This window comes from Phalangium opilio, unplaced genomic scaffold (assembly GCF_054372755.1).
Source record: "Phalangium opilio isolate 3A_F unplaced genomic scaffold, DU_Popi_V2 ptg000042l_1, whole genome shotgun sequence".
Taxonomy (NCBI): Eukaryota; Metazoa; Arthropoda; class Arachnida; order Opiliones; family Phalangiidae; genus Phalangium; species Phalangium opilio.
Genome location: NW_028324166.1, coordinates 4,823,051 through 4,843,268, shown reverse-complemented (window position 1 = coordinate 4,843,268; position 20,218 = coordinate 4,823,051). Strand labels below are relative to the sequence as shown.

Genomic DNA, 20,218 nt, shown 5'->3' with positions numbered 1-20,218 from the left:
AAGAAGTTTTCTGTCCGAAACTCGCAGCACTATACGTCTGTATATCGAAAATATCGGTAAACGAAACTGCATACCTGTGAAACTTAGTTTTCAAGTTTAGTTATCATTCATTTAACATTTTATTACATGTATTTCAAATTAAAATACTTTACTAATAATAAGATTACTTTGTCAAGTAAGAGAAAGCTGAAAGGAAAAGTTAAGGTAACATAACATTATATTAGAACTTAGAACCGTAAGCTTTAGTTTGAATTTCGCGCCTCGACCGTTTCAACCTTCAGCAAACAGATGTCGCTGCGCATCGATTTGATCGATAAGGGCGCTGGAGCGGATGAAGAATAGAGGGACCTTCTTCCAAGGAGGGACGGGGAGAGAGAATCAGTATAGGCAGCAGGGATCCATGCAAGGTGAAAACGGGGGTAAATCCACGCTACACCGCGGCGCCTGAGCGCTGCTTTCTCGCGCACAGTTGACGTAGGGGATGACAGAGTTAAGGCGAGGAGGTCAATCTCCTTATGCGCAAAGGATGTGCGTCCTAAAAATAAACGTACCGAAAATTGTTTTTACTCCCCCCCCCTATTTTCCCATTTTTCAGTTGATTTTATAAAGCGCGTTGCTATCTTCCTCTCTCTCCCCTTTGGGGAAGCGACACCATTGGGCGACACTTCGTTGGGTGCCGCGCAGTGTTGCCAATGTGCGGGAAATTTTGCTATGGTTTTAGGTTCTGTGGGAAAAAGGTAATTTATTTCCGAAATCGGTCAAATGTGGGAATTAACCTGTTAAAGAGAGCAGACTGTGCAGTCACAATTAGTGCGGTTAAGTAATTTCAAGCGACATTTTGAAATAAATTCGGTGATTTTAAGTTTGGTACTGAAAAAAAAGAAGCATGTTTTGAGAATTTTAAAGCTTGATAGCGTTTTGGTGCATTTGTACATATTTTCAAAGCCATGCGGAGTGATATTCCATATTAAACTTTGTAGAAAAAAATAGACCAGATAAACTTTTTAAAAATTGTGAATTAGTGACTATATTACATCGTCAGGGTTTAAAGCAATTACCGATTCAAAGTAATGCTCTAACACTTGAAAATAATGTACAATATGAAAGCTTTAATATGATAAAATTTCTGTATTTATTTCTCAACGTAATCGATAAATTTACAAAGTGTGGTTAATAACTATGGATCAAGAGTGACAAAACTATATTAGGAACTTTTAATTATGTTCCTGATGGAAGATACAATCCTCGAAACGTCAAGGAACAGATCATAGAAACGACTCGGGTTTAAGCACTTCATTTCGCCGTCGACCTGATTCTCAAAGGCCGAGGCGATTCCCATTTGCACCCACTGCGCTTGATTTCCTGAAGTTACGACGTAATGATACAGGGGACTGCCCAAATCTGGTCCACACACGTCAAGAACTCCTGAAACAAAAATGCTCATTTGGGTTCATCATTTCAAAACAAAGAAAGAAACTGGATTTTGATTAAATATGGTGACATATTTTTGATGTTTATATTGCAGACGTTGTTATATTATCTAACGAAAACCACCATAAGCAAAGCGAACCTGTTTCAAATGCGTTTTATACCCTAACGCAAACGTTTTGGTATTGAAACTCACCGGCTTTGTCGACTGCACAAAATATGTTTGGTCCCAATTTTTCTACACTGACCATATCCTTACTAAGGCTATTTGAGCAGTTTTCTTTTGTCTGAATGGCCATGCGCATCTGTTCGATATCACCATGTCTCCCGTTCTGTATACCTTTCGACCACGAGCTACTGTAGACAGTCTTTTCAGGACCCTGAGATTTAGAAAAACCTACGAAAAAATTAACTCGTAAAATTTATTATAACCTAAGTCAATACCGTTACGTTGAATTGAGACAACGTATATTATCAGCGCTTTCCCCTAAAAATGCCTTCTTGGAAAGACACATTTCTTACCTTCTTGTACATCGGGTAAGCAGACGGGATGAACAAATTGCGAAAATGTTACTGGCTTCTTGAGCTTAATTAAGGCAGCATTTGCAGTCCACATTTTATCATTTTGAGCTCCGTTTTCAATATGCACTATTCTATCAGCGACTGATAGATGATATTTATCGATTCCTACCGAAATACATAATTTTATTCAAGTTGCACGCGTTACAAATTTAAAGCGCGTCATACCCGTTTTCGTTAAAATACGACGAGGATTAATGTTTTTTGCGAAACAAAGTCCGGAGGTTAAGACCCATTCTTTGTCTATCAAAGAACCTAGACACTGCAATAAATAATGATTTTATATCTACATTGAAATATCTGTGTAAATTATTTCGATAACTAAAGACCCACCGTTGGTACGTATCTTTTTCCACTTTTTATGGTAAATAATTGCACTGTCCAAGGCCATCTCTGCAACGACGAGTGATCGGCGTCCGAAATGTTTTGGTTTGACAAACCATTCACCACCATGGAACTATCGAAGTCTATACCACACACTGAATAATCTGAATTGAATGGAGACTGTGTACAATACATGAAATCAACACGCTAATTTTTTTGAAACACTAGGCGATCATCGGGTTAAGCACTATTTAAATTTAGTGTATGAGAAATATTGTTTTAAAGCGTACTAGTTGTTCGGTTTATATTACTTGTAAAAATATATAAACCCTTACTTTTAACTATGTTTCTTATGGAAGATACAATCCTCGAAACGTCAAGGAACAGATCATAGAATCGACTCGGGTTTAAGCACTTAATTTCTCCGTTGACATGATTCTCAAAGGCAGAGGCGATTCCCATTTGCACCCACCGCGCTTGATTTCCTGAAGTTACGACGTACTGATACAGGGGACTACCCAAATCTGGTCCACACACGTCAAGAACTCCTGAAACAAAAACGTTCATTTGGTACATTATTTCCCTCAAAATACTACCATACGCCTACGACAAGCGATTGTGATAATGCCTATGTGGCATGTTTTTGTTCGTAATGTGAGAGTTTATTGGTATTAGTTTTTATTAATTGTTACGAAACCACCATTGGCATAAGGTAAGCGAATTTGTTTCAAATGCGAAATTATACCCTAAGACGCGAACGCTTTAGTATCAATACTCACCGGCGTTGTCGACTGCGCAAAATATGTTTGTGTCCAATTTTTTTTCACTGGCCAAATCTTTACTAAGGCTATTAGAGCAGTCTTCTTTTGTCTGAATCGCCATATGCATCCGCTCGATATTATCGTGTTTCCCGTTCTGTATACCTTTCGACCACGAGCTACTGTAGACAGTCTTTTCAGGACCCTGAGATTTTGAAAAACCTACCCAAAAAGAACTAGTAAAATTTATTTTGACCTAGGGCAATTGCTAAATTTAGAGAATGTATTTTATCAGCGCTGTCCTCATAAAATGCCTTCTTGAAAAGGAACGTTTCTTACCTTCTAGTGCTTCGGGTAAACAGACGGAATGAACAAATTGCGAAAATGTAACTGGTTTCTTAAGCTTAATTAAGGCAGCATTTGCGGTCCACATATTCTTATCTTCAGCTCTGTTTTCAATTTGCACTATTCTTTTGGCGACTGAGAGATGATATTTATCGATGCCTACCAGAATACCAAATTTTTTATTTTATTGAAGTTGTTCGCGTTACCAATTTAATGCGCACCATACCTGTTTTTGTTAAAATACGACGAGGATCAGTGTTTTTTGCGAAACAAAGTCCGGAGGTTAAGACCCATTCTTTGTCTATCAAAGAACCTAGACACTGCAATAAATAATGATTTTATATCTACATTGAAATAGCTGTGTAAATTATTTCGATAACTAAAGACCCACGGTTGGTACGTAGCTTTTGCCACTTTCTCTGGTAAATAATTGCACCGTCCAAGGCCATCTTTGCAACGTCGAGTGATCGGCGTCAGAAATATTGCGGCTTGACGAATCATTCACCACCGTCGAACTATCGAATCCTTTACCACAAACTGAATGATCTAAATTAAAAGAATTGGTCCAGTTAAGGGTTGATATTTTTTCGAAACGCTGAGAAATGTTCGGGTTAAGCAGTATTTTCTTCTAGCGTGCTAGAAATATTACTGTAAAGTGCACTAGTTGTCTTGTTAAAATTAATGGAATATGAAAATATTTCGTCCTTTTGACCATTAAACATTTTAGACTAGTTATATTGCGGAATAAACGTTTGCATTATTGTGCAAGAACTGGGAGAAGGAGTAAGAAGTACTGATTCCGATTGCTCCATTAATTTTAAAATTAGCCTTTAATGCAGCTCGTGTGTTAGCAACAACCTCGAATTAATCCAAAAATCTGATATGTCAATACGAGTGTTGGAAGTTTCTAATCCGCTCAAAGACGATGAGAAAGGTACCGTAGCAGGGTGGCTGGCGAACATTTTAATAAATGTTCCAAAATGGTAAATTGAGCTAGTGTCAGCAGTTAAATCGTTTATAAATGATTTAAAGAAAATGTCGGCTTCTGTGGCACCCCTAATATTCTGGCTGATCTTCAACACATAAATTTTACCTTGCCAAAGGCAGGAGCCAATCAGAACTAGTCTATGAGGGCGGAGGTAAAACTAGCCATTAAACTCTACCCCACGATTTTGGGAGTATCTAGTGGCATTTTTTTAAACTAAACCACAGCCGAGTAAAGTCAGTCATTTACATTTTTTTTAAACAATTGAAAACTCAAACCTTTAATTTGACATTCTCTTCCTGTAATATTCCAATTTCCATTTTCCAGACATACAACGTAAAAATTCTTTTGATCGTAGCCACGATCACAACGTACAACGGCCATGGCCCCAATAAAATATAACTCATCACTTGGGTAAATTACTAAGACGCCATTTTCAATACGAGGAACAGGACCACAACCGCGAGCTGAGAAATGCTTGATTTTGTAATAAAAATACAATTCCCGAAAATTAACTATCATTAAAACCTTTAAATCTTCCCTGGCACAGCGTATCCTCGACATCCCACTTTCCATTCTCAAGACAAGTAACTTCTTCTTTTCTTTTGATAAATCCACGGTTGCATTGCACACCGGCTCGCGATCCAACAGGATAATAATCTCTTTGATAATACCGCAAAGTTCCATCATTTATTCGTGGCGGAGGTTCACACTGCAAACCTAATTAGGTAATTCATTTAAATCATTAAGAAATTTGTCGTAAGCAGTAGATCTCTTATAATAAGCGACAAACTAGTCTTTGATATCGAAATAAAGAAGCGTCAAAATCTTATCAAATTGAACCTAAAAGATTTTTGAACTGGATGGAGGAAAAATTGTTTGCTAATCCACACTTCTCACCGATGCATTTGGGATGGGAACCGGTCCACTTGCCATTTGAGAGACATTTACGGCTTTTATTGTTTGGGTTCTCTAGGGTGTAGCCTGGATCACACTCAATGGTTATAACGTAGTCCACTGGATAGTGAGATCCTTCTTCTGGTAGAAGGTTTTGGTATCTGCCGTTTTCCGCATGTTCTGGCCGTAAGCAGTACATCTCTTAACGCAAAAGAATAAAAACATTTTCTATTGAAAAACAGGAGCGTTGCTAGGGTCTGAAATTTGGAGTGGGTGGAGCTTAATCTGGGCAAACTATTTGAAAGTCGTTATAGGAAATTAATAACAAAATTTACCATAATTATCTCATTGGAACATGTGTAGACCTTTAAAGCTATCCGAAAATTTGTATCAACGTGAAATTATTCGTAATTTAAAGATATACAAACTTTTATTGATAAAGAGTACGGAACCGAGTTATTGACTATGAGACAATAGGTAAATATATAAAGTAGGAGGAGCTAATTGAAAAATATAACAAATCGTCACGAGTGACGTTTCTAGTCTGGAAAAATAATGCTCGCGCTCAAATTCGTAAGATCATGGATAAAGAATGCGCGTGAAAAAATTTCTTTTAATGCTTTTAGATAGTGTGAAAACAAATTTCCTCACGAGCCTTCTTTATCCTTGGCTCAACAATAAATCGCCAGACTAACGTCACGAGCAAATGTGATGACGATTTCTTACTTTTCAACAAGTTCAGCAAGGCCAAATACTTCATATAATATCCTACCACTTTACCATAAAGACAGCATAAAAAAGTGACGGCGATGGGGGAGGGGGAACCCTCTTTATTTTTGTGTCGTCGGATACTTCTGAATTTGAATTTTTGGGGTCGGATACTTCTGAATTTGTATTTTTGGGGTCGGATACTTCTGAATTTGTATTTTTGGGGTCGGATACTTCTGAATTTGTATTTTTGGGGTCGGATACTTCTGAATTTGTATTTTTGGGGTCGGATACTTCTGAATTTGTAATTTTGGGGTAGGATACTTCTTAATTTGTATTTTTGGGGTCGGATACTTCTGAATTTGTAGTTTTGGGGTCGGATACTTCTGAATTTGTATTTTTGGGGTCGGATACTTCTGAATTTGTATTTTTGGGGTCGGATACTTCTGAATTTGTATTTTTGGGGTCGGATACTTCTGAATTTGTATTTTTGGGGTCGGATACTTCTGAATTTGTATTTTTGGGGTAGGATACTTCTGAATTTGTATTTTTGAGGTCGGCAGTGGCGGCGCCTGAATTTTTTCCAGTGTAGGCTGAAGGTAGTTTTAGGGCCCCTAACAGGGTTTTTCAGTTTTCCACCCCCTTCTATCACAAGTTTATTTGAAAAAAAATATATAATTTTTAATGTTTACCTAATAGTTTTAAATCAATTTTGCTTTTTTTAAAGAAACTGCTCATTGTTTTTTCTTGTTTCTCAATGTCTGATTGTCTTGTCCGTTTTTACCTCTCCGAGTGACGTATGTCACGGAGAGGTAATACACCGGCCGTGTCTGTCTGTCTGTCTGTGTGTCTGTGTGTCTGTGTGTCTGTCTGTCAGACCCCACGTGACCGCGTTCGCAGTTTACAAATCGGAGCAAACAAATACCCGATTTCCGGAACGCGTTCGCGGTTCACGGAAATTTGGTCATTTATCTACCAACACCAGTCTTTACTAACTGGCTTCTAAGGACCACAATCTGCTAGTCTTTGTCCATCCCACATGGACACTAGTCTGTACGTGCTTGCTTCCAAGCACCACCAACTTCTGTTCTTCGTCAATTTCACTTTGACTCCAGCTTCTATGCACCACCATCTTCTGTTCTTCGTCAATTCCACATTGACACCAGCTTCTAAACACTACCATCTTCTGTTCTTCGTCAATTCCACATTGACACCAGCTTCTAAACACTACCATCTTCTGTTCTTCGTCAATTACACATTGACACCAGCTTCTATGCACCACCATCTTCTGTTCTTCGTCAATTCCACATTGACACCAGCTTCTATGCATCACCATCTTCAGGTCTTTTGTCCATTCCACATGGACGCCGGTCAGTACATTCTGGCTTCTTTTCCACCGTCATCGTTTGGTTTCAAGATATACGCGGCGAGCGGCTAGGGTTACGAGAAACGTCTAGCCTCCCAATGGCAGGGCTTCCACCATCGGTTCACGCGAATGCGTTTTTATCTATTATTTGGTTTTAAGATATACGCGGCGATCAGCTAGGGTTACGAGAAACGTCTAGCCTCCCAATGGCAGGGCTTCCACCAAAGGTTCACGCGAATGCGTTTTTATCTATTATTATAATGGAAACGGATCGTATATATACCCCAAAATTTGAAGAAAGCGGGCAAGAAGGGTACCCTTCACTTTAAACGTCAATATTAGCAAAGATTCGAAAGATATTATGAACAACTTTATTTTAAACGATTTAACTATTTTTAAAGTTATTTACTGGCGATTAAAATAATTAAAAATAATTATATTTATTTAAATATTAAAGATAAACCCAAGTACCGAAGTCGTTAAATCATTGCCTCCTATATCTATCAAGGCCCGTGCATTGCGTTATATTTCCTACATTGCCTCCTGTATCTATCAAGGCCCATGCATTGTGATATATTTCCTTCATTGCCTCCAATATCTATCGAGGCCCGTGCATTGCGATATATTTTTGAGAACAACAACCAAAATGGGAAGCTCCTCTCAGAACCATAATAATTTGTTTTCTCAGTTATATGAAATGAAAATATGGATAATATTTTCGGCAATTCGATTTGAATGGCTCTTTCTGATGTATCATTCTCTCAGCACTGTTCATAATGGACAGGAACGTAGAGATTCGAGACACTAGGAATTACGATAGTGTTTCAAATCCTCTGTATTGAGGGCTTAAAGGCTTGGAGTGAGTCGAAAGATAAATACACATCCTATTTTTTAGTTGTACCATGCGTACCACAATGTTGCCAGGCGTTTATTGAAGGATGCTTGGGTACTTGGTACAGACTGTTACGTCTACCAAGTTTCCTAGCATCCAAGAATAAATAGGATTCATAGAAGCCAGTGTTAAGGGCATGTCATGGGTCAAGTCGTTAAATATATCGACGCAGTTAAATAGCTGATGGCATTATTTTATCCACTTTCCCATTGCCTTCGAGTGGAAGTTCAACTTTGGCACGGACGACAGATGGCGCTCTTAAACTTCTACCCCCAAAAATCGTTGTTGTCTGCTCGTTTTCCCCTTCCGCGTTTTTTCGTTATAAACTTATGATTTAACGAACTGTTAAGATAAAATTTCATATTTCCTAAGACAGATAAGCTTCTACTCCTTTCATATTACTCCCAGTTAGATTTAATGCTTAAAAAATATATTTTCAATAAAAACACCGCTTCCACTAGTGGATTTATACTCCTTGTTAGATTAGTGTAGGTGTAGAGAGTAATCATTACAAACGCTAAAAAATATATTTTCAAAAATGAAGGACATAGAACATTTATTCTATATCAAAAAATATTTTGGTGGTAAGATTGGTTTAGAAAAATCCAAACGGCTAGATATTGGTAAAAAAAGACATGTGTAAGCTATTTGTAGATGAGATAATTGTTTTACATGTTTTAAATGAGACTAAAACTTCCACTATTGTGTCTAAAAAAGTGTTGGCCATGTATATTTTTTAAATATGACGGAATTGCGGTTGATATGATAGCGCCCTATTTGCGAAAAAAACCTTTTTTTAAACAGTTGAATCATTCTTTGATAGAATTTCGAAGGAAGAAGTTAAGTGTTAGATTTGCTCGATTAATTTTGTTCGGCAAATAATATAATTAAGCCTTACGTATTACTGAAGGAGATTGATTTTGCCAACCTTTGTGAGTATTTAACTGTTTAATAATTATTTTGGTTAAGTGGGAGCCTAGCTTATGTGTGATTGGGTTGTGGCTTCCATGATTTGGGCACATTTGCTTTTTGTGTGGCAAGGTATGATTCAGCTTTGATATGGACAAATGTTACAAATCATACTGGTAGACTAAGAATGCGGTTGAGGTATAGCGAGAGAGTAGAGTTTCCACAGCAATTGAGAGATATTGAAAAGGCTTGAACAATAGACTATTTTAAAATTCAATTCCTGCACTTACAAAGAATTAAAAAAAGCGATAGATGCATATATTTAGGTTGTTTAAGGGGTAGTGATAGTCATCTCCACTCGGAGAGGTAATATTTTGGCTTTCCCAACTTGTTATTTACTCGTTTGAGCACCAAATAACTATTTTCTGATACTTCTATTCACTGGACAGGCATAGCGTTTAGACTATGAGAGACTTTCATTGCAAGGAGTAAGAGAGTATGCTTGTTCAGACTGAAATTCTATAAAATTCTTTTCTTATATACAACTTTGAACATTTACCCTATGGCTGGTCAATGCTAATAAAAACGTCCCCTCTAATGTCGACTCATCGACTGACTGTGGATGGAGCTGCCTTTGCCGTGTGGGGAGGGAGGCGATGGATCGCCTCTTGAAACTGAATTTTACCAATGTTTACTATTTAACACAGCAGATTAACCTTGGAGATATTTTAATACCGAACTTTTCCCTTTCATTCTTCATTTTTTTGAGGTTTTTTGGGCCCCTTCTCCTCAATTTTGGGGCCCCTGTCTAATTGTCAGGTAGGCTATAGCCTACTTAGCCTTAATGTAGCGCCGCCACTGGAGGTCGGATGCTTCTGAATTTGTATTTTTGAGGTCTGATACTTCTGAATTTGTAGTTTTGGGGTCGGATACTTCTGATTTTGTATTTTTGAGGTCTGATACTTCTGAATTTGTATTTTTGGGGTCGGATACTTCTGAATTTGTATTTTTGAGGTCTGATACTTCTGAATTTGTAGTTTTGGGGTCGGATACTTCTGATTTTGTATTTTTGGGGTCGGATACTTCTGATTTTGTATTTTTGGGGTCGGATACTTCTGATTTTTTATTTTTGGGGTCGGATACTTCTTAATTTGTAGTTTTGGGGTCGGATACTTCTGAATTTGTATTTTTGGGGTCGGATACTTCTGAATTTGTATTTTTGAGGTCGGATGCTTCTGAATTTGTATTTTTGAGGTCTGATACTTCTGAATTTGTAGTTTTGGGGTCGGATACTTCTGATTTTGTATTTTTGGGGTCGGATACTTCTGATTTTTTAATTTTGTGGTAGGATACTTCTTAATTTGTAGTTTTGGGGTCGGATACTTCTGAATTTGTATTTTTGGGGTCGGATACTTCTGAATTTGTATTTTTGGGGTCGGATACTTCTGAATTTGTATTTTTGGGGTCGGATACTTCTGAATTTGTATTTTTGGGGTCGGATACTTCTGAATTTGTATTTTTGGGGTCGGATACTTCTGAATTTGTATTTTTGGGGTCGGATACTTCTGAATTTGTATTTTTGGGGTAGGATACTTCTGAATTTGTATTTTTGAGGTCGGATGCTTCTGAATTTGTATTTTTGAGGTCTGATACTTCTGAATTTGTAGTTTTGGGGTCGGATACTTCTGATTTTGTATTTTTGGGGTCGGATACTTCTGATTTTTTATTTTTGGGGTCGGATACTTCTGAATTTGTATCTTTGGGGTCTTTATATTTCTTTTCTTTTGATTTATGTGTTATTTAAATTGATAACGACGTGGCTACTATTATGCCCCAGCCCTTTGGGTAATCTTGTTTTTATCTCCGACTGTTCTATTATTATTAACAGAAGTCCATTAAATTAGCCTAGGAAGTAACCAAAAGCGGGGTTTGGGACTCCCCTCTCTTGTGTAGCAATATTGAAGATGGGCAACACATTCGCCACCTCGCGATAACTTTTCTCAGATCTCCGGTTTAGGTCCGACTCGTACGCTAAAAATTGCCTTATTGAGAGAGAAACAGCTATTGGCTGAAAATGAACGCTGGATCTCTGAAGGGACAGGAAAACGCCCCCTTCCACTGTAAAACCGAGCCCTCTCTAGCATAGAATAGGGGGAAGAGATGGGGGCAATGAATTTGGGAACAGCCAAGGTCATTCGGTTTTTTATGATTCTTCATAAACCTATTGAAAAAAAAAGACAAAAAAACAATTTAACGACCGTGGCCGTTAAATTTTTTATTTTTTTATAAAGCAAACGTGCTATATTGCGATATCTACCCCGTTTTCCGGTCCCTTTAGAGATCAAGCGTTCATGGGCTGAAGAAGTCACGCCCCGCTCACGTGAAGAAAGACTTCCTAGAGAGGAGCTCGACATAATGAGTTCTTATCCCAGCAGAGCTATACCAGCTATTGTAATTGTTTACTTCCTAAGCTAATTTAATGGACTTCTGTTATTAATCAAATCGCTACCGATGCACCGAGGAATTTTAGTCCACGTTCCGTCCGAGGTGCAGAGACTCTTCGACGCTTGTTTTTCAGTCTGGTTGGAATCATGCTCCATTTTGTATCCCCAGTTGCAGGAAAACAGGGCGAAATCACCGAATGAATAATACCTTGATAAGGAATTATTTTTATGTCTTTGATAAATTCGACCATTCTCCGGTATATCAGGATCCAGACAGCCAGTCACTGAAACATAAAGTATTAACGATAAATTAAGGTTAAATCTTCATTACTGATAGAAAAGCCTGTTGCAGCTAATGTTCCTTAGGCTTTTCTTTAATTTTGAATTTTTTATTCTTTATCAATTGTCTTAGGGGGATACTACGTCGTAACGCGTGCCTTCTGAATAACTCAATATTCTTTAAGCTTTCGTTTCGATTCTGAAATGCGAGCTCTTCAATTGCAGTGAATTGTCACGTGATTAATGAATCAGTCGATCATAAAGAAAAACGTATTTGAAACTTCTGTATTCCATTTTGTAGAGGTACAGAGCTAAAGGCTTAATTCAAAAATTTGTGAAAATCCCTCAATGTTGTTTTGGTAAATTGCTGTATCTCATCGACTTCTCGTGAATCTAAGATTAGAGTAAAGTGCGGATCCAGTGGATCCCTTACTAGGTGACTTTCCTGACGTACTCCGATTTTGGCGTGGCGAAGGCAGAAGGTATTGTGGGCGGGATTTATAAGTGCACTTATAAATGCCGCCCACTAGCCTTCGCCAAGCTAAACAAGGAGTTCAGGAGGAAAGTAACATTGTAGGGGATCCACTGGACGCGAGCTTTGCTTTAACGAGTATCATACGTACATTTACAAAACGGTTCTCGGCCGTTCCATCCATTTTCAGTGCACGTTTGAGATGAACTACCAATTAGCTCGTAGTTGAGAGAGACGCATTTGTAGAAAACCACCGTCTTATATGGATACTTGTTTTGGCTGTTTAGAGGGTTGGTAGAACGTTCAATTTCAACTCCTTCCGAGAGGTCAACGTTGTCGCAAAAGAAAGCTTCAAGATAAGTATGCAAAAGTGTGTGTGTGGATGAATATTTATGTATATAGATACATATATAGAACAAAGTTAACCATACCTTGACATGATGGAAAATCGTCAGACCAACCATTAGCAGTACAATTCAGTGTTTTTGCACCAACCAAAACCAAATTATTCAAGCAATCGAAACGAATTTCATCTCCGTATTCAAACGTGCTACCAGAGTCTGATAATTTCTCGTATACTGCGTTTTCAATGTTCGGTGGCTTCTCACAGGTTATTGCTATTATAACATTATTAGTGGGTAGAGTTATTAATAAAATTTGTTTCACTAACCAAGTTTTTCGTACAGAAATATAACATTAAAAAATACAATTTTCGTTAGTAGGTTTGTTAATTTTATTGTGTCTGTTGTTATATAAAATACCACCTAGATTCCATTATGGAATTCAAAAGTTTTGCCAAGGTTGAAGGCCTTATAGTATTTTTAATTATACATATAGTAGCATTATTTTCTCAACCAATTTTTTTTTGTTTTTAGGAACTTTTTACAACTTTCAATTTCAATTTAACTATGAGGTGGTAATCATAAAACTCAAATGTTATACGGGTTGAGAATAGGTCGTTCTTAATAGGCTTAATGGCTGTAGGTTCGCGGTCTCAACCTTGTGCAACTCAACGAAAACCACTTTTAAAACCTACCCCAAATGTTACTGATATCAACAAAGCATGTAGTTTGGTCAAATTTTGTTATGAATTTGGAGCGTGTCAGGAAGAACAAACATACAATATATATGTGATTCATTGGCATTTTTAACGAAAAGAAAAACTCACTTTGACATTCGAAGTTCGGTTCGGACCACTGGCCTGTTTCAGTGCATTTAAGTCCCGGAGGATCTTCTCCCTTCGGCACCATATGGTGTCCATCGTTACAGTCGTAAGCCACTTTGAATCCAGCTGTCATTCTCCCGAGTGCAGTAGTTTGTAAATTGGCATTTGGAATTTTGGGTGGACTGTCACATGTAACCTCTAAAGGAAAGCACGTGTGTATTAATGAACCTTTCAAACTTCAGCGCGTTATTTGTGTAAGAAAAATAGCTGCTACAATCTACACGAACTGAACTGAGGTTGTATATAGAATTTTCACTTTAAACCAACGTTTCTATCGACCCTGTTTTAAATGGAAATTTCTGCTCCTCAGTTAAATTTGATGGAGGGAAAAATTGCCTCCTAATTCACACTGTATATGAATTCTCACCGATGCATTTGGGCTGGTAACTGGTCCACTTGCCATTTGAGAGACATTTACGGCTTTTTTTGTTTGGGTTCTCTAGGGTGTAGCCTGGATCACACTCAAAGGGTAGAATGTAGTCCATTGGATAGTGAGATCCTTCTTCTGGTAGAAGGTTTAGATATTTGCCGTTTTCAGGATGTTCTGGCCGCAAGCAGTAGATCTCTTAAGCAACAAAAATATAAAATTGTTTGATATCGAAATAAAGAAGCGTCAAAAACTTATCAAATTGAGCGTAAAAGATTTTACAACCACGCAATTTGAAGCAAAAAGAGCCTCCAATTTTGTGGTTTTTAATTGGGGTGATCAAAATAAATTGATTTTATATAAGAAAAAAAAAGACTTATGGGAACCCGTTCCAATCCAACTTTATTTTTTCTGAAACCTCCCAGTTCGGTCTCCTTCACCAACAGTAAGACACTTTACCATAAAGACTCCATAAAATCTTGGAGTTTTCTTCCTTTAGTTAAAGTGATGGGGAGGGGGGAGCCCTCTTTACTTTTGTGTCGTCGGATACTTCTGAATTTGTATTTTTGTGGTCGTATACTTTTGAATTTGTATTTTTGTGGTCGGATACTTTTGAATTTGTATTTTTGGTGTCGGACACTTCTGTATTTGTATCTTAGGGGTATTTATATTTATTTTCTTTTTATTTATGTGTTAATTAAATAGATAACGACGTGGCTACTATTATGCCCCAGCCCTTTGGGTCATCTTTTTTTTTAACTCCGACTGTTCTATTATTGTTAATAAAATCGCTACCGTTGCACCGAGGAATTTTAGTCCACGTTCCTTTAGAGGTGCAGAGGCTCTTCGACGCTTGATTTTCAGTCTGGTTGGACTCTTGCTCGATTTTGTATCCCTCATTGCAGGAAAACAGGGCGAAATCACCGAATGAGTAATACTTTGATTCGGGATTATTTTTATATCTTTGATAAATTCGACCATTCTCCGGAATATCAGGATCCAGACAGCCAGTCACTGAAACATAAATTATTATCGATATATTACGGTTAAATCTTCATTACTGATAGAAAAGCCTGTTGCAGCTAATATTCGTTAGGCTTTTCTATAATTTTGAAATTTTTCGCGCTTTAACAATTGTCTTAGAGGGATACGTCGTAACACGTGCCTTCTGAATAACTCAATACTCTTTAAGCTTTCGTTTCGATTCTGAATTGCGAAACCTTCAATTGTGCGAAGAGAGTTGTCACGTGATTAATGAATACAGTCAGTCGTGAAGCAGAATATACTTGTAACTTTTGTAATACGTTTTGAAGAACCAGGGAGGAGAGATTTGAGAGAGTGTGTTAGTCTAATGTTAAAGAAGCAGTAATATAAATGGAAGGGGGAAAAAGGGAGGGTAGGAATTTTTATCTCTCTCCCTCGATTCTAGCAAACGCGCACGCGCGAGTGGCTGTCTGTTCCCACACTACCGCCAGCTCCCACTTCCAGTTCAAAGCCGATTTTTAAATTTGACGCATGCGCGCGGACACCGCGGCGAGTGACTAGGCTAGCGCCGGAGAGAGATGAGTTTAGCCACGAAGCGAACCAATCCGCATATTCACAATATTACTCCCTCTCGAAGAACTACAGAGCTAAAGGCTTAATTCAAAAATTTGTGAAAATCCCTCAAGAAAATATTCTTGGATTATTCTGATAAATTGCTTTGTGTCATCGACTTCGCGTGAATCGATGATTAAAGCAAACCGCGGGTCCAGTGGATCGCCTACAAGGTAACTTTCCTTACTCCAGTTTAGACTTGGATCCAGTGGACGCGAGCTTTGCTTTAACGAGTATCATACGTACATTTACAAGACGGTGTTTCACCGTTCCATCCATTTTCAGTGCACGTTTGAGATGAACTACCATTTAGCTCGTAGTTGAGAGAGACGCATTTGTAGGAAATTTTGGTCTGATATGGATACTTGTTTTGGCTGTTTAGAGGGTTGGTAGAACTTTCAATTTCAACTCCTTCCGAGAGGTCAACGTTGTCGCAATAGAAAGCTACAAGATGAGGTTGCAAAAGTGTGTGTGAATGAATATTTATGTATATACCAATGTAGAACAAAGTTATCAATACCTTGACACGATGGAAATTTGTCAGACCAACCATTAGCAGTACAATACAGTGTCTTTGCACCAACCAAAACGAAATCCTTCAAGCAATCGAAACGAATTTCATCTCCGTAGACAAAAGTGCTACCAGAGTCTGATAATTTCTCGTATACTGCGTTTTCAATGTTCGGTGGCGTTTCACAGGATATCGCTGCTCAAACGATATTAATCGGTAGACTCTTAAAACAAAGTTGGCTTAGCTGAAGAGCTGTTGAACTTAAAACTGTAGGTCAGTTTAAAGTTCTTATCAGTTCTGTGTAATATGTTTAGTATTGTAATTTTCATAAAGCCAGGGACCTCAGTTATTATAGTAATTCTTCTATAGCCTAGATATGATGTTGAGTACTTACTGACACACAGGGGTACTTCATGTTCCAGTTCACCATCGTGGCAGAAAATCTTGTCCTTGCCAACAATTTTGTATTTATCGTCGCAGGAAAATGATACCGATGTATTTTCCATTACGTATTTTATAATCTCAGGGTCATATTCACTATGGGTAATTGTGCCCCAATGGTCGCTTATCAAGTATCCATTTTCTGGAGGTTCAGGGAGTAGACAGTCTGCGAGGAATTAAATTATATAAACGAAAGTCACAATTACCCCTTGACAATAAACTGAAAAAACTAGGTGAAATTGCAGCAAAGGAGACGCAGGAAGACGATAATAGAAATTACCAAGCGATGCAAAATCAATCAAAATTTCTTTGGATGAATTTGTTTCGAAAATGTTCTGTGACATGTTGCCGTCTGGGCCACTGTTTTTGAGTTATGATTGCAGTCTTTTAGGAATGACCCCTTAGTTAAATTAGAAATTATTGTCTTTCAGTTTCTTAGTGAAATTAAGGGGTCATCCGTGAAATACAGTGACCCGGACGGAAAAATGTCATACCACGTTTTCTTCTCAAAATCGCCCAAAGAACATCCCCTTAATTTTTGATGGATTTTGCAAAAACCCTCTGTATAGCTACTGAAGCTGGCTTTGTCACCGTGTACGTTGGTTATGAAACGTTGCTAAAAATCAATTAAAAAGCAGTTTTCGTACTGACAGCGTAGAAAAGTGACCTGATGGCAATAACGGACACTTTCCTGTGAGTGAAAAAAAAGGATCTGCATGAAAATAATATGTACTGTTATTTCCATGGACTTGAATGGTTTTGTCGATCCAATCCCTAACGGTGGCTACATTAGTGTAATACCCGTATTCTCCTCTTTCTCCGCATGTGTTTCTTGGGTTGAAACTAGTAATGCCAGTTTGTACCCAGGAAACTGTACCATCAGCATTATGCTGCTTTTTCATAAATGGACCTCCGCTGTCTCCACTGCAAGTGTCTTTGTCTGAAATCGTTTTAAAATTCAATAGGTTTAGGATTTGGGGGAGACGCTGTAATTCAGTAATTTTGTGTTCATGTGAGGCTCAAGAAAAATCCCTCCATCATATATTTTAAGACAAATTTTTACACGGAATTTTTCTAATCGACAGAACTTTCAAAATAATGAATATTTTATATTTTATCCACATAGCATATGAAACCAAATAAGAGCCGTACATGCGTTAAGCCTAACTGCCAAGATGGCGACATGGTTAAAAAAGCTATTGGACCATTAGACGTTAAAAAGTCGAAGGCAATTACCCCCATTATTGGGATATACAAGCACCTCAAAGCAAAGTTGTGGAGTTGTTGATATATGTAAATGTAACTATACCTTTTTCGCCGCCAGCACAAAACATTCTTGTTGTGTATGTTTTGTATTTGCTTCCGAGGAATCCGTTGCTGCATTCTTCGTCACTTCTAATTTCTAAGACAACTTCTCTTAGGGTTTTAAACGTTTCGCGTTTATCTTTTGGATCATGACTGAAGATCCCGAATCCTATGGCCCAGCCTTTAGTCTTTTCGGCGTACAAATTTGACTCATCTGGAATATCTGAAAACATTAATGACTTCTGAAAAAACTTCTTGGCAATACACGAGGAGCTGGATATGAGGTGCGCTTGGGTCCCATTGAAATTTTCTCAAAGAGGCGTTTTATTTACATAGTGCGGGCTTGAAGGAGAGAGTTGGATATAGTCGGAATGGGCGTGGGCCGTGAGCCGCAAAGAAAGTCTCCCAGTGTCCCTTGCGCATGCCCCCACCCTTTGGTAGCCGATTGTTTTCGCTGCCTCGTAGCGCCATTGTATTTGTATGAGAACTAGCTTATTTTTTAAGACACAGGGTCCATCCTCGATGTTACCGTACCGCATGACACTTCCAAAACGCGGAGGATACAGACAGAGGCTACGTTTTGGTATGGCGATTTCGACATCAAAGAGGAGAGAGAAAAGGAGAGAAAAATGGAGATAGAAACGCGCTTTATAAAATCCGCTGAAAAATGGGAAAATACGGCGGGGGGGGGGAGTAGTGAAAACAGTTTTTGGTACGTTTAATTTCAGGACGCAAATCCTTTGCGTATGGGGGGATGGAGCTCCTCGTATTATCTCTCTCGTATCAATGTCAAGGTACATTTCTGACGATTAAAATAATTAATATAAACTATATTTATTTAAGAAAAACCTCTTAATTTGGTAGTTAGCCCTCGTCTGACCTCGGAGAGGTTTATTTTGGTTTCGCAACTTGTTCTATTACTCTACAGATAACTGTCGGATAAGTTTCTACTTCTTAATTGTTTCAACATGTTACGATGAAAACTAGTAGATAGGCCGAGTGTTAAAAGTAATAAAAATCAATTTAATTTTAAGGGTTCTAAAACGGATTTGTTGTGACGGTCGGCTTATTTGTTAACATAACTAGCGCCACTCCCCTGATATGCATTAAATATGGTGTCAAAATATGATGAATAGGTGATCTACTTTTAACTTTAAATTTCGGTTTTTACACTACGCTTAAGTGGTAGTATTGTAAATTGAATGAAAACAATATACTTGGGATTGAAATCCGACACTGGCATAAAATTCAGCGCTCAGAACACTATAATAATAAGTTGAAAACTAAAATCAGGGTCAGATTCCCAAAATACCGTTAAAAATCCTAAAATAAGGGTCAAATTCCCAAAATACCGTTCAAAATCCCAAAATCCTGGTCAAAATTCCAAATTCCCAATCAAAATCCTAAAATCCTGGTCAAAGTTCCAAATTCCCACTCAAAATCCTAAAATCCAGGTCAAAATTCTAAAATCCTGGTCAAAGTTCCAAATTCCCACTCAAAATCCTAAAATCCATGTCAAAATTCTAAAATCCTAAAATCCAGGTCAAAATCCTAAAATCCAAGTCAAAATCCCAAAATCTTGAAATCCCGTACACAAAATCGCTCCATGTCCGACCCCTCGGGTGGAAAATATAGAGTAAGATAAAATATTTAGTCCCGCCCTGGTTTCCAGCCTCCCCCCACCCATGAGGGGGGAATGTCGACTATCACGCGCACACCGGACGTCTTTTTAGGCCTTCTTATAGTAAATTCCTTCTTGTCAGTATCCAAGTAAAATGAATTTTTGTTTTTAAAAAACTTGAACACACCTTTGGCATGTGGGCATAAACACACAGGTCTAACTCTTTCCTCATATTCGATAGAGTGCGCAAGTTTTATAAGTGCAACGTCATAGTCAAATTTCTCCAACTTGTAATATTCAGGGTGAATGTATATTTTGGACGATTTAATGTCTTGAATATTGGTATCGTTTAGAGATTTTGTGTAGCCTGTTTAAATTTTTTTTTATTTAAAAATTTAGAACCACTCCTTTTTCTGAACCAAAACTGAAACCTACCCAGGCGAACATAGACGTTTTCAGGTTTTCGCATATTCCACTTTATTGGCTCTGCACCATAATAATACATGCAATGAGCTGCAGTCAGTATCCAATCTTGGTCAATGATTGATCCGCCACAAAACTGCCAAGACATTAGAAAATATTTTAAAATGCAATTTTTAAATTTCTTTACAGGTTTAAATTGTGATTTATTTAAAGAATCGGGAACTTGAACCTATATCGTTAAAGAGAGAGTGAAAAGGAAAATTAAGTGATTTTCAAATAATTCTTTAAGCTATCTGGTCAGACGTTTTACATTTTATGGTCCCGTATCGAGACACCTTTCTCG

General features: G+C 37.9%; 1 protein-coding gene across 1 annotated transcript; it reads right to left on the bottom strand.

Moving 5' to 3' along the window:
* Positions 1-1,108: 1,108 nt before the first annotated feature.
* On the bottom strand, positions 1,109-18,302 carry LOC149678578 (uncharacterized). Its single transcript, XM_089835890.1, has 25 exons — positions 18,164-18,302; positions 17,836-18,054; positions 17,260-17,466; positions 16,480-16,692; positions 16,095-16,280; positions 15,821-16,018; positions 14,708-14,992; positions 13,979-14,176; positions 13,555-13,749; positions 12,818-13,003; positions 12,538-12,735; positions 11,701-11,919; positions 5,320-5,517; positions 4,948-5,139; positions 4,698-4,886; positions 3,826-3,980; positions 3,661-3,754; positions 3,404-3,593; positions 3,111-3,325; positions 2,667-2,879; positions 2,341-2,495; positions 2,176-2,269; positions 1,951-2,115; positions 1,625-1,825; positions 1,109-1,425 (listed from the first exon to the last, which is right to left on the bottom strand). Exons 1-25 carry the CDS (start codon positions 18,300-18,302, stop codon positions 1,205-1,207), a joined length of 4,725 nt encoding a protein of 1,574 aa, XP_089692016.1. The 3' UTR covers positions 1,109-1,204.
* Between the last annotated feature and the right edge of the window lie 1,916 nt (positions 18,303-20,218).